This window comes from Gorilla gorilla, chromosome 6 (assembly GCF_029281585.2).
Source record: "Gorilla gorilla gorilla isolate KB3781 chromosome 6, NHGRI_mGorGor1-v2.1_pri, whole genome shotgun sequence".
Classification (NCBI taxonomy): domain Eukaryota; kingdom Metazoa; phylum Chordata; class Mammalia; order Primates; family Hominidae; genus Gorilla; species Gorilla gorilla.
In genome coordinates, this window is record NC_073230.2 from 159,932,001 (window position 1) to 159,947,609 (window position 15,609).

The window sequence follows — 15,609 nt, forward strand, 5'->3', positions numbered from 1 at the left end:
CACCCGAGGGCCAGGCCAGCACAGAAACTGGGCATAACTAGAGTCGGCTTTTCCTCCTGACATCCAGGTAGTCCACAGAAGGGGGTCTTGAGCCCGGCTTCTGCGCTCTCTGGCTCCGGGGCAGGCTGTGTTCGTCCTGCCCCAGGATGCACACTGCGGGCATTTGTGAGAGATTTCCTCTTCGTCCCCCAGAAACTGCCATGGAGCCTCTCAGCCCGAGAGTCACATTCAATCCAGCGTTTCCGGTGGCCTTAATAAACAGAGAACTGACGTGAGGGCTTGTGTTGTGGGATTTCAGTACTGTTCGTGTAGTCCCAGCCTGGAGCTTTTTAGGGTTGTCCTAATTTCCTTCGGGCCCAGTAGGTAGTGGCTGTCTGTGTCGAGCACAGCTGTGTTTGCTGCGTGTCTTTGGAGCAGAATCTTATCAGGCACAACAGAGACCTTATCTCTGACCCTGGGCTGAACCAATGAGGAAAAGAGGTGTGTGCCTGCAGCTGTTCTCCTTTTCGGGGTCTTTGACTGGCTTGATGTCCTGAGACATTTATGTGGGAGCAGGTGCCCTTCCCTGTCTAGTTTCTCCGGGACAGGAAAGGTTTCTGGGGAAAAGGACTGGGAAGGAGGAGGCAGCCAGGTGAGGAAGAGGAAGCTGTTCTGGGTTTGGGAGTTGACCCAGGTGGCACTTTCTCCTTGGACTGATTCTGCAGGTGCAGTGGGACTACATGTCTTCTGAGACTGTAAGATGTTCTTTTGGGGACTGGGATTGCTGCCTGCCTTCCCTGAGACGTACGTGTGTGTGTGTGTGTGTGTCTGTGTGTGTCTGTGTCCAGCATGTGTGCAGCTGGGGCCTTAACCCCCTTCTTTCCCATCCTACTGTTCTCCCACTGAAAGAGGCAGCTAGGTTCTAAAGTGATCCATCCCCTGTTGGGTATCGTGTCCCCATCCCCTCTCCGTCTCCAGAGGTCGGCTCCCATAGCTGCTGTCCTGTGCTTGCTTCTTATTTATTGAGACAGGGTCTCACTCTGTGGCCCAGGCTGGAATGCAGTGGCTCCATCTTGGCTCACGGCAACCTGGACCCCCTGGGCTCAAGCGATCCTCCCACCTCAGCCTCTCAAGTAGCTGGGGCCACAGGCTCATGCCACCATGCCTGGCTAATTTTTCATATTTTTTTTGTAGAGACGGGGTTTCACCATGTTGCCCAGGCTGGTCTCCAACTCCTGGACTCAAGTGATCTGCCTGCCTCGGCCTCCCAAAACGCTGGGATTACAGGCGCGAGACACGGTGCCTAATTTTTTGCATTTTTAGTAGAGATGGGGTTTCACTATGTTGGCCAGGCTGGTCTCGGACTCCTGACCTCAGGTGATCCGCCTGCCTCGGCCTCCCAAAGTGTTGGGATTACAGGTGTGAGCCACCGCGCCCGACCCTTTGCTTGCATTTTCACTGGCTTGCAGGATGAGCTTGTGAGTGGGCAGCCTTATTCTTTGGCAGAACAGCCATTCCCTGTTGTGCGTGAGAGAGAGGGCAGATACACGCAGACAGGGAAGTCAAGGCAGAATGTGTTTCCTTTTGATCTGCAGCTCAGTGACGTTGGCCGGCTTCACTGAGTTGTGTTCTTGTCTCTGTACCTGCCTGGGGACCTGGGAAGGGCCCCTCTGCTGGTACTTCCATTGTGGGGGGAACATGCATCCCATACAGGAAGAAGCCGTCTTCACCAACGCTAATAACTAGTCCCATGGAAATACAAACTCACCACCAGGGCTTCTCCAGGCCTGGGAGATCCAGCCCAGGACTTGGGAATTTCCAGCGCTCTTTTCTGCAGGGAGCACCTCGGATGGAGAGGCCCTGCCTTCCTTAGGCATTCCCACTCAGCCCCTCAGGAATGTGCCACTTGTATCTCCCACTTGGCTCTGACCAGGTCCATGGAATTCTAAAGCTGAAAGGGACGCTGGGAGTTGGGCTGGACTGGGGGTGGAGGAAAGTGGGCAGTATTGTCTTTTTAAAGGAAATGTAAGCCCCTCGTCCCTTGCCACTACTTAAACTGGTCTCTCCTGATCCGTGGCCGGTATTGAGGCAGCCAGTGGTTTCTGACTTTATGGATGACGGGAAACTGGCTGGGCTTCAGAGCCTGGGAGAGGACTGATGTTTACAATGCAGTGTCAATCACAGCCTGGGAGCTCTTGCCTCCAGTTCTGGGTGAGCCCTGGGTTTACTGGGTGTCCAGGCAGCCCACAGACATGAATTGGAAGGGCCTCGGAGCTTGGAGTGTTTTCATTTACAGAACGTCAGGCTGGAGCCAGTACCGCAGGCTACCACTTGATCTCAGCCCATCATCCCGACAGGAGGTGAGACCCAGTGAGCAGCAGGGGCCTGGAGAGGTCCGGGCCTCAGAAGTGAGTCACTCACCCAGAACTGCAGCGAAGGTTATCTTTGACTTCTCTGCTGCCCTTAGGCAGGACGCTTAACTCAGTCCAGACAGATGAGTATCTTCTGGATTTTATAATCTCCAAAGAAGACAGCCTCAGTCATCAACAGAAACCGACTGTAGCAGCCAGCAACTCTCGACCTCAGAATGTCAGCGCCGAAACTAAGACAGGACCACCTCGTTGAAGCTCGCGTGCTGCAGACGAGGACACGCGCGCAGACCCGGCATGGCTGCCTCTGACGTCTCACTCAGGCTTGTCATACTTCTGGGCCTCATGTTCTTGGCTCTTCTGGCTCTTCCTTTGAAGAATGAGAAATGGCCCACTTGTCTCCAAAATGGGGCCCAGTGTGTGGTGGACTGAGGACTGTTATTTAGTTGGCCTGCTCGTAATGACAGCTCCTCACCTACCTGCCGGATCCTAGGAGGAGCCCTGGGCTGGAATTTCCTGTTTTCGAGGGCTCCCGGGGGCTGCCCCAGCAGGCCGGCTCCCTCGCGCCGCGCCGCCGTTCCCGGGCGTTCCAGGCCAGACTTGCCGCCTCTCTCTCCGGGCTGGGCTGACTCCCGGCCTCTCCAGGTCTGGGCTTGCCGGCCGCGAGGTGGAGGAGTTGAGGGACTCGGTCGGCCCACACCAGGTGCCCAGAGGCTGGAGGTCCGTGCGCCCCGGCCGCGGCCCCGGCCCGGGCCCAGCCCCGTGCCCCTCGCCATGGGCCTGGCCCGCGCCCGCCGGCCCTGAGCATGGAGCGGGGCTGGCCGCAGGGGGACAGCTGTCCCGGGGAGCGGCCCGCCGCTTGCCGCCGCGCCCACAGCGTCTGCGACTCGCTGGACCTGCACGGCGCCTCGGCCGGCCGCGCTGCCGCCGCCCTGCAGGCCGCCCTCTGCGCCGCCAGTGAGCAGCCGGCGCGGCCGCGGAGCGTGTGCTCGGGCGGCCCGGAGCCGCCGCCCACCGGCGCCCGCGGCCTTTTGCTCGGCCTCCTGCGCCCGCGCCTCGGCCGCCGCCTGGCGCCCTCGGGACCGCCCGTCTCGCCTGCGCCCAGCCCCGCGTCCAGCCCCGCGCCCACCCGGCGCAGCCGCACCCGCGGGGAGCCGACTCCGCGGCCCCGGCCGGCCAGCATGACTTTCCTGGAGGTGAACCGCCTGGAGCTGGCGGCCGCCGAGGCGCCGGGCGCGGGTCTGGGGCGCGCGGGCAGCGCGGGCTTCCTGCGCGGCGCGGCGTTGTGGAGCAGCCAGCGCTGGCCGGTGCTGCGCGGCGGGCGCGGGCCGGAGGGGCCCCGGCGCGGCCTGGCGGCGCTCAGGAAGAGCTTCAGCTTCCGCCTGCGCCGCGGCCAGGAGGTGCGGCGCTCCGAGTCGGGGCTGCTGGCCCGGCCGCCCCGCGCGCGCACCCGTAGCGACGGCGACGCCGGCTCCCTAGGCGCCTTCCCCAGCCGCCGTGACCTGCTGGGCGCCGACGCCCCGCGGGCAGCGCCGGAGCCCGGCCGCCCCCGCACCGCCGCCGGCCTCTGGAGGCTGCTCACCAGCCGCTTCCGCCGGAGGGAGCCCGCGCCCGCCGCGCCCGCCGCGCCGCTGTGGAGCCGTCGGGCGGCTGCGGCCCCGGAGCTCCTGCGCGCGCCCAGCGGTAAGGGGGCCGGCCTGGGGGGCGTCTGGCAGAAAACAGCTCGCGGGAGAAAAGCCGGGCGCGCCCAGGGCAGGCGGGCTGCCGCGGGCGTCTGGGGCTGGCGGGGTCTGGGATCTGGCCCGAGTGCCGTCCGCGCCTGGCGTCTGGGGTCTTCGGCAGTGGCCGAGGAGGACAGGCCGGAGGGGGCGCTCTCGGGTGCGGCCCAGGAAAGGAAGAGGAGACTCACCAGAGTCAGAGGGCTCTGGGCTAGGCCAGACACCTTTCCTAGTTTCCTGTCGGGGCAGCGCGCTCGCCTCCGGTTGCCCCTGTGCATGAGGTTAGGGACTGCTGTGGACCTGGTCGTCATAACTGCTCTTTGACACAAACTTGGGACAGTGCCTCTGGGAGCCAGGGAGGGAAGCAGTGCTGCCCAGCCAGAGAGGGGTTCGTAGAGCTAGCCCGAGCACGCATGTGGAACCTGGAGGTGACGGAGATGGGGGCCTGGCTGTCGGAGGGCTCTGGGTAAAGGGACTTGCCAGTCAGGTTCTGAGGACAGACTGAAGGGAAGGGAGCCCAGGAGGCGGCCTCCCTGCTAAGGAGGAGCTTAGAGAGGAGGCGGGTGGGGTAGATGGCTCCCTATCCACCTGCCCCTGGCAGAACAGGGCCAGGCCAGGCCAGGCTCCTCCCTCTTCACCCGGCTCAGGAATGTGGTGGGTGGCCCCACCCTGCCAGGGTGCGCTGTTCTTACTTGCAGGAGTCTGCCCCCCAACGAGGTGCCCAGCCCTTGGGTCTGTTCTGAGACCTGCTGGAGTGGCCTCTAACCTGGGCCTGGTATTTGGGCCACAGGGGCACTAGGCCAGGTGTGGCTTGGTGGGGGGACAATAAACCTGCTGGAGCAGGAAGAGGAGGAAGGACACAGGGCCGAAACCAGGGGGACTGAGCCCACAGCCCTCAGAGTCCTGTTCTGAAGACCATCCTTACTCTGCTCCACTCAAGAACCTTCCCCCTGCCTCCTGGGGAACTAGGGGTGAGGGTTGGGGGTCCCATGGAGGAAGCTGCTGTCCTCTGGTCTGGGCTTGGGGAGGGCATCATAGGTGACACAGGCAGCAGTGGTTGGGACAGGTGTGTGTGCCACCCTGGCCCTGACGGGGCGGCTCTGTCTTCCGCAGACTCGTTTGTGAACAGCCAGGAGTGGACGCTGAGCCGCTCCGTACCGGAGCTTAAAGTGGTGAGTGTGGCCCATGGGCAGCACCGGCGGCCTGGAGCCGGGGGGCGAGGCTGGGTGCTGCGGGCCTGGGCCTTGCTTCTCCGGCTTGTGTCCCCTTCTCTGCTCAGCTTGGCCCTCTCTGCCCTCTCTCCTCCCCTTCAGCCCTGGCCTTTCTCCCTCCTGCTGCTTCTTTGCTTTTCCTGCTGGGTCTTCTCCCTCGTGCCCTCTGCCCTCTGACCCACTCACCCCTTCCTCTCCCGCAGGGCATAGTGGGGAACCTGTCTAGCGGGAAGTCAGCCCTGGTGCACCGCTATCTGACGGGGACCTATGTCCAGGAGGAGTCCCCTGAAGGTGAGCGTCACAGGCCCAGCCTGGGCCCTGAGGCTGGCCACTCCTCCAGCTCCTGCCCACAGGGTCTGGGTGGGGGGTCTCCAGCCCCTTTCCAGTCCTCTTACCTCCTGCATGGGAAGCTGTAGATTTCCTCTTGGCCCCTGGACTCTTTCTCCACACTTTGGACCTGACTGCGCGCTCTGTCCTAGGGGGGCGGTTTAAGAAGGAGATTGTGGTGGATGGCCAGAGTTACCTGCTGCTGATCCGAGATGAAGGAGGCCCCCCTGAGCTCCAGGTGATGCTCCTGCCCAGGGTTAGGGCCCACCGCTGTGCCTGGAGCCCTTTCTCGAGCTTGCTGGTTGGGACTGGGAGAGGTGGTATGTCCAGGGAGAAGGGTCCACTTGAGTCCACCTGCCCTGCATGGGAGTTTGCCAGGTCCAGTTGCGGGTGCTAATTTTACTTGCTCTACCCTAGTTTGCTGCCTGGGTGGATGCAGTGGTGTTTGTGTTCAGCTTGGAGGATGAAATCAGTTTCCAGACGGTGTACAACTACTTCCTGCGTCTCTGCAGCTTCCGCAACGCCAGCGAGGTGCCCATGGTGCTTGTGGGCACGCAGGGTGAGGCGGGGCCCTGCAGGAGCTGGCAGAGAGCAGGAAGTCCCGGGCAACGATGCATGGGGGCAGGGGTGGGCAGGTGTGAGAAAGCCCCCAAGCCCCTACTCTTTTCCCAGTGCTGACCGGGACCCTCAGCAGTCTCCGTGCTGCTCGTGTCTGAGGGCTTTTGCCCCCACTGAAACCTGCTGTCCCTGTGACTAGCAGGTCTGTGTTTTTTTAGATGAATAAACGTGCTCAGAGCTTAAGTGCTTGCTGGTTTGCACTCGGTGAGGCCATGGCAGGGTTGAAATGAGACCCAGGCACCCGCGTTCTTGGTGCTCTGTGTGTTCCACTCACCAGGCCCTTTGTACACCTGCCCTTGGGCCAAATGCCCCCCACCACACTACCCCAACTTCTCCGAAAGCTGAATGACTCCCGCCCTCCCACCTCCAACAGATGCCATCAGCGCTGCGAATCCCCGCGTTATCGACGACAGCAGAGCCCGCAAGCTCTCCACAGATCTGAAGCGGTGCACCTACTATGAGACGTGCGCGACCTACGGGCTCAATGTGGAGCGTGTCTTCCAGGACGGTAACTCGGGTGCCGGGTGGGAGTCACTGGCAGCCGCGGCCCCAGTGCTGGCGATAGGAAGGCTCCCAGTGAGAGCAAGGCTGTGTGTCTGGGGGGAGGTGCTAAGCCAGGCTTTTCCCTTCTCTCCAGTGGGTATAATTGACTCTGCTGTCCCCTGCAGTGGCCCAGAAGGTAGTGGCCTTGCGAAAGAAGCAGCAACTGGCCATCGGGCCCTGCAAGTCACTGCCCAACTCGCCCAGCCACTCGGCTGTGTCCGCCGCCTCCATCCCGGCCGTGCACATCAACCAGGTTCGGCCTGTGCCCCGCCCTGCCCTTCCTGTCCCCACCATGCCTGTCTTGCCTCTGTGCGTCCTGCCACTTCTGCTGGCCTCCTGCTCACACCTGTCCACCTTCCTCTGGCCTCCCAGCCTTGCATGTTGCTTGGAAACATTGGTTGGAATTCCATTTAGCCGGCACCGTAGCCTTGGCCTCATCCCTGCCCCACAGTGCCTGCCCCTTCCCGCTGCAATCCCCACTTCTCTCTCCTCTCCACCATTCCACAGCCTGCATTCCCTACCCCGATGCCCTCTGCTGAAAGTCCTGGGCCATCCACAGGTGGCATGGTCAAGGCAGCAGCCACTGCACTTTACCTCTGCCAATGGCCGTCATCTCTCCAAGGCCTGCCCTGGCTGCAGCTGGCATTCCAGTGACAGCCTGGTTGCATTTCAGAGACCCTTCCCTTCAGGGCTGTGAGAAGGCGGCAGCATTCCCATGTGGGAAAAAGGAGGAGGAGGGCTGTGTCCTTCTTACTGTCTCTGAGCAGCCCCGCCCGACACCGACGGAGTGGGGCTTGCGCAGCTCACTTCTGCAGTGGTCCCTGTCCTGAGGGGCAGGTTGTGGAGGGGCAGTGGTCCAAGCACCTCTTGTACAGGTTAGGGTTCAAGGGAGGCAGCCGGGTAGGCCACATGCTCTAGTGAGGGCAGTTGCGGTGCAGACCAGCTGGTTGTGCCGTGCATGTTTCCTGAGTCCTGGAGGAGCTGCCATACTGTTTCTTCTCCATTCTGTGATCTCTGTCTTTTTCTCTTTCTTTCCCTTCTCTGTTCCACATCCACACCTTACTCTGATTGGGAGTCATAGCTCTGTTCTCTCTGCCCCAGCTGTCCCGGAATCCCTTTCCCTGCCATGGGCATGCTAGAAACATGCTGCAGTGCCCTGGGCCACCTCCGGCCCCCGCCTCCTGGCCTCCTGCACTCTAAACATACATACCTGAATGTGAGAGTTTGTCCGGGGTGACCCTCTACCTCCTTCCAGACCACCTGCAGGTCAAGACTCCAGTCTGTTCACTGCCAGGCCCTGCAGCTGATTCCCACCTACCAGCCTGTGCCTCTGACTTAGCTCCCTGGTTGGCCAGAAGCACTCCTGCCGGGGCCCCAGGATGAGGGTTTGCTGCCCTAGTGGGGCAGCCCTGGCAAGGTGACAGTAGATCCTGCTGGCCTCGAGGCCAGGTGAATGTTCCCCCCATACCATCTGTAGGGGCTAGTGGCCCCTCTGCTGCCCATGAGCCCCGGCCAGGCCCCCATTAGCACAGGGATTCCCGGCACCCGCCTGGTGCCCGTCCCGCCCCTGACCCGGAGCTGCCCTCAGCAGCCCTCTTTGTCCTTAGGCCACGAATGGCGGCGGCAGCGCCTTCAGCGACTACTCGTCCTCAGTCCCCTCCACCCCCAGCATCAGCCAGCGGGAGCTGCGCATCGAGACCATCGCTGCCTCCTCCACCCCCACACCCATCCGAAAGCAGTCCAAGCGGCGCTCCAACATCTTCACGGTACGTGACCGCCCTCCTCCCCCGCCCAGCCGCCTTTGCTGCACAGGCAGGGCTGAGCGCCGAGCTCCCAGCCAGGAGGGGCGTGGGCAGCCCCAAGTCAGGAAGACGGCACCTGCAGTCTCTCCCTCAGATACACACGGCTCCCGAGGGTCCTTGCCGGTGCCCTCAGAGTCTTCCAGACTGTTCTCTGCACCCACAAGGGGTTTCCAGTAGCGGCCCTTACCCTGTCCCCACAGTCCTCCCTGCCCTCTGCTGCACACACTCACCTTCCCCGCCGCCTTCCTCTCTCCTAGGCCCCTTTAGGGTGTCTGTGAGCTTGAAAGTATCCTTGGACTCACTTGGCCTAACTCCCCTGACCCCCTTTGATTCAACAGCTAATGAACCGGCGGCCGGAAGGCTGTTTGCCCAAGGCGACACAGAGGGTTAGCTGGCCCAGCTAGAGTCAGAGCCCAGGCCTCCCCGTCCGCCTTCCGGCTCTTTTTCCGTTACCCCACTGCCGAGGGGAAAATTCATGCTTTCCACCCACCGCTGTGATTGGTTTAACAAAGGCTTAGCCATCTTTTCCTGGGCTTCACCACGCTGCCTCGTTCCTCCCTCTCAGGTTTGTCCTGTCTCCTTGTGAGCTCCTCACTCACCCCTCACAAACCTCACACCCCACACCTGGGGGCTGGTGTGCTGGCCCAGCTGAGGGTGGCCTCTGGCTCTCAGGCCCCAGGGCCTGCTGTCTCTCCACTCCCAATGTGCGACACACAGTGCCCATCCAAACCCTAATCCTCCAGCCGGGCTTGGCTGGATGTTCCAGGAGTCTTGGGCCAGACAAAGGTGGGTGAACCCCTGTGTGGGTTGTCACGAGAGCGCCCGCCCCTCCGCGTCACTCCATGCGCCTCTTTCCGAGAGCAGGGCTTGGCTCTCAGCCTGGGCCCGAGTGCGGCCGGCCAGGCCAGATCTCCGGACCCTGCCCGGACAGAGCTGGCGCTTCCAAGCCCTGCTCACTCATCCTCGCCTCTGCCTGCCCAGCTCACTTCTCCCTCCCGGCTGCCTGCCTCTGTCCCAAGCCCGCCACCTGCCCTCGCGGCCATCCATGCTAACAGAGCCTGTGTGCTGATGGTCCGCCACACATTGCAGCTGCCCGGCCCTGACCCTGCCTAAATGCGCAGCTTCTCCTTGCTATCCATGGCCATTGAGACATTAGAGCGTGGGGGGGGTGGGCCGCCTGCTCGAGCCCACACCTGCTGCTGCTGCTGCTGCTGCTGCTGCTGCTGCTGCGGGACCCTTAGGTGCCTCTGTCCACGGTGACTACTGCCAGGGCCTGGGCACCCTGCTCCCTGGCATCGTGCCTCAGTCATCCGCTGCCTCAGTTCCATTCTTAATCTCCCCTTCCCCTTGTTGGCAAGCTCTGTAGCAACCCCAGGGCACCCCCTGCCTTTCCCTGCCCTGCTACCCTCTCCTCCGCCCATGCCCAGTCCCCGGCCTCCTCCCTTGCGCCCCGTGCTTCCTGCCATCCTGTGCTCTCTGCTGCCTGCCTCGACTCTGCTGCCCTCCATCCTGGCTGCTCACGGCACGGCCTTCCCTCTGGCGCTTCCATTCTCTCCATCCTCACAGCGGCGACCTTATATTTTCTTTCCATTGTTTCCGTGGTGACCTCACTTGCACCATTGTCCCTGAGACGGCCTCAAGACGCGTCCGTCTCTGTGGGTGTATCTTGGGACCTCCCCTCTCATCATTGCTGTTGGGGTCTCCCCTCTTCTCCCTCATCGTCCTCCCCAGCAGCGACATGCTTCCTCGAGGGCGAGCCCCTATGTCCTGCCTGCTCTGTGGCTAGTGACCCCCCACTGGACATGGTTGTGCTGTCCCCAGTCTCTCCTGTGACTTCATGTGCTCATTTCGTTGCTGCTCTTGCCCCAGTTCCTGTCCGCATGGGGAGGTGCCCCTCTGGGCTCCCAGGGGTCCTCTGGTGGTTGGGGCCTCTTGGCTCACAATCTGGCTGGGGTGGGCTGCACCCCACTCCCCCCAAACCGGCTCTTCTGTCTGGGGACCCGGTGGCAGCAGTCCCATCCACCTTCCTCCTCCCTGGGCCAAAGGGGCAGAGGGCTGTGGCGGTCTGGGCCGTGGAGCCCAGGAGGGGATGGGGCGGTGCCGCCTGTGGAGCTGCTGGGTGGCACTTTGCTCTCCGGCGGCTCTTTTGCCCGGTTCTCCTTGTTCCCTCTGGCCTTGCTTTCTCCCATGCTGCAGTTGTGGCCCTGTGTCCCCTCGCTGTGCCCTTGGCTCCTGGCAGCCTGGGAGAACGGGAGGGATGGGGCCTGGGCTGCCGAGTGGCGAACATACCATTCCGTGCTGAGGTGGACGCTTGGCCTGTGTCTGCCCAGCAGGTGCCGCTGCCGCCCGCCGCCGCCGCCGCCTCCTCCTCCTCGTGGTCCTCCTCCTTCTCCTCCTCCTCCTCCTTGTCCTTCTCCTCTTCCTCGTCCTTCTCCTCCTCCTCCTCCTCCTCCTCTTCATCCCGCTGCCGCCGCTCCCCAGGCGCCTGGGTCTCTGCCCTCACCGGTGCTGACCGACTTGTGCGGGGCTTGAGTATAACTTGCCAAAATCTTTATTCTTTCGATATTTGCAGATATGTGCCACTGTTTCCAACTTTTCATCAACAAAAAGGCCTTTCCAACTCCTTCCAAATTAGAAGACCAGTTGGTGACACACAGCACCTCTGGACATGCCCCCTGTGCGGGGCCGGAGGCGGGCCGGGCCCTGGGACTGCTCTCAGATGAGAAGCGGCCGCCGAGCTCCCCACTCCAGAGACCCACGGGAACCTTTGTAACTAACCCCACCCCCAGGGAAGGCTAGGAGCGCCGGAGCCCGCGCTGGGGGCTGCCGGGGACCAGGCCCGGCCGGACGCTGCAGGCTCGCTGCATGGAGAAGAAGGCAGCTCGGCCCCACGCCCGGGGCTGGCCAGCGCGACGAGGCCCAGAGGGGCGGGGGAGTCCAAGCCCGCCCGGCCCGGCTGCTCCTGGGGGGCGCTTTCCTGCCCCTCCCCTCCTCTGCTCCTTCCTGCATGGACCTCTGCCGTTCCTGCTCCTGCTCCGGAAGCCGCCGCCGCCGCCGCGCTTGCCTTGCCCCCTCTTTTTGGCCTCCCCCTATTTCCTAGGATCCGCATTCGGGTGGACTCTGCCCCAGGAGCTTGACAGGGTGCAGGGCCTCTTCTGGCCTCTCTCCTCTCTCTGTCCATCCACTGTGCCCCTTGGGCCACGCCGACGCACTCGGTGCCACGTGCCGTGTGGTGTCTGTGCCGCAGACGGGCCATCTGCCCGCTCACTTGTGGACTTTGCGCTCCGGGTTGTCGCGCCCTGTGCTCCCGACCAGCAGCCCCACCGTCCACCTCCTCGCCCCCGCTTCTCTTACGCCCCCGCCCCGGGCGTGCTCCTCGCGCCCTCGGCCTCTCTGTCCTTGCTCTTTTGTAAGGGGCGGGCCCGGCTCAGTGACCTGTGCTGCTCTGTATGGTGCCGTGTGTAAGAATAAACCCGTTGGAATACTCGTGGTCTCAGTTCCTTCCCGTCCCGCCGCCCCGGCCCGACCCACTGCTAGGGCTGCCCAGGAGGAGGGAGGCAGGAGGGAGGCCGGGAAGTCCAGGTGGGCAGCTCTCGGCAGACCCTGGGCCTCTTTAACACGCCTCTTGTTTTCTCTTCCAGTCTCGGAAGGGTGCTGACCTGGACCGGGAGAAGAAGGCTGCCGAGTGCAAGGTGGACAGCATCGGGAGCGGCCGCGCCATCCCCATCAAGCAGGTCAGCGCCTCCCTTCCCGTGTGCTCCAGGGCTCAGAATGAGGCCCAGGAATGTGGCGCTACCCAGGGCCTCTTCTCAGGCCTCTGTGATGGGGGAGATGGCATCAGAGGCCAGCACCACCCTCCTAGGCGGAGTCCTTAACAAGGGACTGGCTCTCCAGTGAGAAGCCACCTTCTCTGCGCCGCCACCTTCAGGCCATGAGCTCTGCCTGTACCTTCTGATCACCACCGGAGGGCAGCAGAGAGCTACGTGCCGTGTTCAGCCAGGCGCTCAGCCTGTCCCGCTGGTTCTGGAGTTGGGTCTGGAGAGGGTTGAGTGGCTCTCTAAGGAAAATGAGCAACCCGAGAAGCCTGCGTGGAAGGGGATACTGAGGGCTAGTCCAGCGCTAGGTCTGTTGGCATGGTTTTGTTAATAAGGGCCTCTGTTCGTCTTTAGAGAAAAAAGTTGAGAGACCACCTCCTCACCTCTCCCACCTCCTTTCTAGTCAGTCCTGGGGGCCCTGGGCCTGCCTTCTTCCACACCTCCGGTCTTGGATTCCTGCAGTGGACATGGCATTGCCCCACGGAGGGCGTCTCTTTGATGTGTTGAGCCAGAGCAGCTGGGGTGGATGGGGAGGCATGTCTTTGGTGTGTGGGCAAGAGCCTGAGGAGCTGGGGTGCCCATAAGAACGGGGGCACTTGGCACAGAATTTCTTGGGATCTGGTGGTTGGAGAGGCCATGTACATAGGCAGCCGTACTGCCAGGTTTTGACCACAGAGGAGGCTCCTGTGGCCAGAGCCCCTGAGCCCGACGTGGCAAGGCCTGCGGTCAGGTGTGGCTCTCCTTGGCTGGGACTCATGGGCAGTGTGACTGCTTGTGGGGAGGGGCCAGTCGGCGTGACCAGGATTCATTCGTTAAGGCTAGGGGTTTCTGACCCCCAGTGAAAGTCCATTTAGAATGAAGAGTTCCAAGCAGAGTAGTGTCCCAGAGGGCAGGGGTCCCACAGGGTCCCATGTGGTGATCCGTATTGTTTCCACTCACCCCTCTCTTGAAATGTTCATTGCATTTATGTCTGGCAGTGACCACCCCAGTTGGGCCAGACTACTGGGGGGCCCCCTGGAAAGCCAAGAGCACAGTGACAGCAGCCAGAGGCTTCCCTGTTCGTTCGCGGAGTGCGTGTGTATGTGTGTCTTTGTGCAGGACAGACCCTGCACAAACCTGTTGCTCATTTGATCCCCTCTCTCCGGGCACCTCCTTTGTGGGGGCCCCTGCTAGGTGACGCCCTGTGCTTTGGGCGTAGGCTCCTCAGCTCCCTGCTTGGAGATGGGGAGTGCAAGGGAGGGCGTGGGCGGTGAGTGGGTGTGTAGACACACTTCACCGAATTCACTACGAAAATGGGACCACTTTTCTTGGGGTCCTACGTGCTCCCTTTCCTCACTGGTCATCAGGGGCTGACTTATTTGTTCCCTGAATCCCTCACATGGGAAGGAAGCAGAGATGTTGGGTTGGGGAGGAAGCCCTGTGAACTTGAACCTGGGGTTCTGGTCCAGTCTTAGAGTTAGTAGGTCACTTGGGTGTTTTCCCCCCTAAATCTCAGGGACGCTCAGTAGGAAGGCCCTCTAGCTGCACAGCCCAGAGTGGTGCCGCCAGCTGGGGGCAGGTGTCAGAGGCCTGTGCCTGATGCAGTGACACCCTTTAGGGGGTGCCCGCTCCTTCCCGTTCTGTAACGATGGCTCGCTAGGGGCGGGGCGCGTCCGTTCTCTTCTTCCAGCCTGGTGGCCATTTCTGGCGCTTCTCCGCTGCCGCCGGTCCAGCCCCGCCAGATCTGCAGCCCCTCCTTGCTCCGCCCTCCTGTCCCGTTCTCCCGGTTCTATTCCTTCCCCTCCCCCCCAGCTCCTGCTGGGAGTGGAGATTGCATTTCAGTTGCCATTTGCATTCCCAATCAATCCGGACTCCGCAATTAAGTCGGCTGGCGGAGCTGGGAGGGAGGCGGCGGCGGGAACGGGTCCTCTGGGGGCTGTCGCCTCCGCGCCTCTGCGCCGTTCCAATTCCGCCCCAGATTGCTTCCTGCTCCGCCGTGCGCAGCCGGCCGGCCGGGGAGGGAGCAGGAACCCCTGTAGCTTCTTTGGAGAGGGAGTGGGAAGAGGCACGGGCTAGGCGGGTTTCCTCCTGTCCGCTTCCCGGGAGCGGGCGGGTGGGTGGGGCTGGGCTGAGCGGCCCGGTCGTTCCGCCCGCGCCCCCGGCTAACGAGCGTCATTACAGCGGCTCCCTCGCCTCCGCCTGGGGAGGGCGTTGCCGAGGACGGGGGCGTTCAGGGTGGAGGAGGGACCCCCTCCCCGATCACATTCTCTGCGAGGAGGGAGGAGCCACACGTGTCTGGGTCGGAAAGGAGGTGCGGAGACCCCTTCCCGCCCTGACTGTCGGAGAAACCGCGCGCAGTGCACGCCTTGAGGGGCTCCACCTTCCAGGCCGCTGGAGATGGGAGCAGAGCGGGGCGGAGCGGGGCCGGCCGTGGAGTCTCCTGCTGAAGGCTGGGAGAGGCTGGGAGAGGCTGGGAGAGGGAAGCACGCCTATTGGGGTGAGGGGAGTCGGGACGGGGGCGGGGAGCCGGGTCGATCCCTCACACTTGGTTATTTCTTTGGTTTGTGTGCTGGGGGCGGGGCGGGGGGATATTGGGGATGACTCCAAGGCATCTCCAGAGCCTGAGGGACTTAGAGCCTTCGAGCACGCTAGTCCCATGGCTGGTCGCAGCGGGAGGGGGAACAGCTGACTGCTTCTGACCTCTCAGTGCACCTGGCCCCTGGCCAGTGACAGGAATACCACACCCAGAGGCAGGTCACCAAGGCCCAGCCTACCTGGAAGACTCCTTCGCAGACCACGAGGCAGGGCCCGCTTGCCTTGTGGAAGGTCCCCTTAGTGCCGCTAGTTTTCAGAAACCCCTTTTGAGGATAGGGTCTCCCAGGCCAAGGGAGCCAGGTAGCAGGATGTGTCTGCACATGGCCATGTACTTCAACTTCCAGCCCGCATGCTCGCACCTCCGGCAATGGCATTTGGCCCTGGTGTGGCCGGAGGAGGAGCAGCAAGTATGTGAAACGTGCTGGAAAGTCAGGAATTGATGTTACAGCTGCTGGGGCTGCTGGAAGTGGGTGCCCCTTCTGGCCTCCCCCTCACCTCCTGTTGGGGAGGGGAGAGGTCCAGGAAATGGGAATCTCTTATCCTAATGGCATCCATCTAGGACTTAGCCTTCTATTAGGAAGAACTTAGAGGAGGAAGGTGCAGTTGAATCCAGTATTTACCCCCCACCCTTGGGCGTCAGGACCACGAGCTGC

The 15,609-nt window shown here is 62.5% G+C and overlaps 1 protein-coding gene across 10 annotated transcripts in view; it reads left to right on the forward strand.

Moving 5' to 3' along the window:
* AGAP3 (ArfGAP with GTPase domain, ankyrin repeat and PH domain 3) overlaps positions 1-15,609 on the forward strand; it is a 59,128-nt gene that overhangs the window by 26,301 nt on the left and 17,218 nt on the right. For 2 of the 10 annotated variants that reach the window (XM_019030512.4, XM_031012897.3), the window contains exons 2-9: positions 5,180-5,238; positions 5,481-5,568; positions 5,757-5,842; positions 6,022-6,163; positions 6,596-6,730; positions 6,891-7,018; positions 8,373-8,531; positions 12,209-12,301. In XM_019030512.4, the coding sequence (XP_018886057.3) occupies positions 5,180-5,238; positions 5,481-5,568; positions 5,757-5,842; positions 6,022-6,163; positions 6,596-6,730; positions 6,891-7,018; positions 8,373-8,531; positions 12,209-12,301 (890 nt within the window). Of the gene's footprint in view, positions 1-2,666; positions 4,032-5,179; positions 5,239-5,480; positions 5,569-5,756; positions 5,843-6,021; positions 6,164-6,595; positions 6,731-6,890; positions 7,019-8,372; positions 8,532-8,972; positions 9,133-11,139; positions 12,054-12,208; positions 12,302-15,609 lie in introns of those variants that run through there. The other 8 variants (XM_031012901.2, XM_031012902.2, XM_055392413.2 and 5 more) reach the window with 7 other exon arrangements.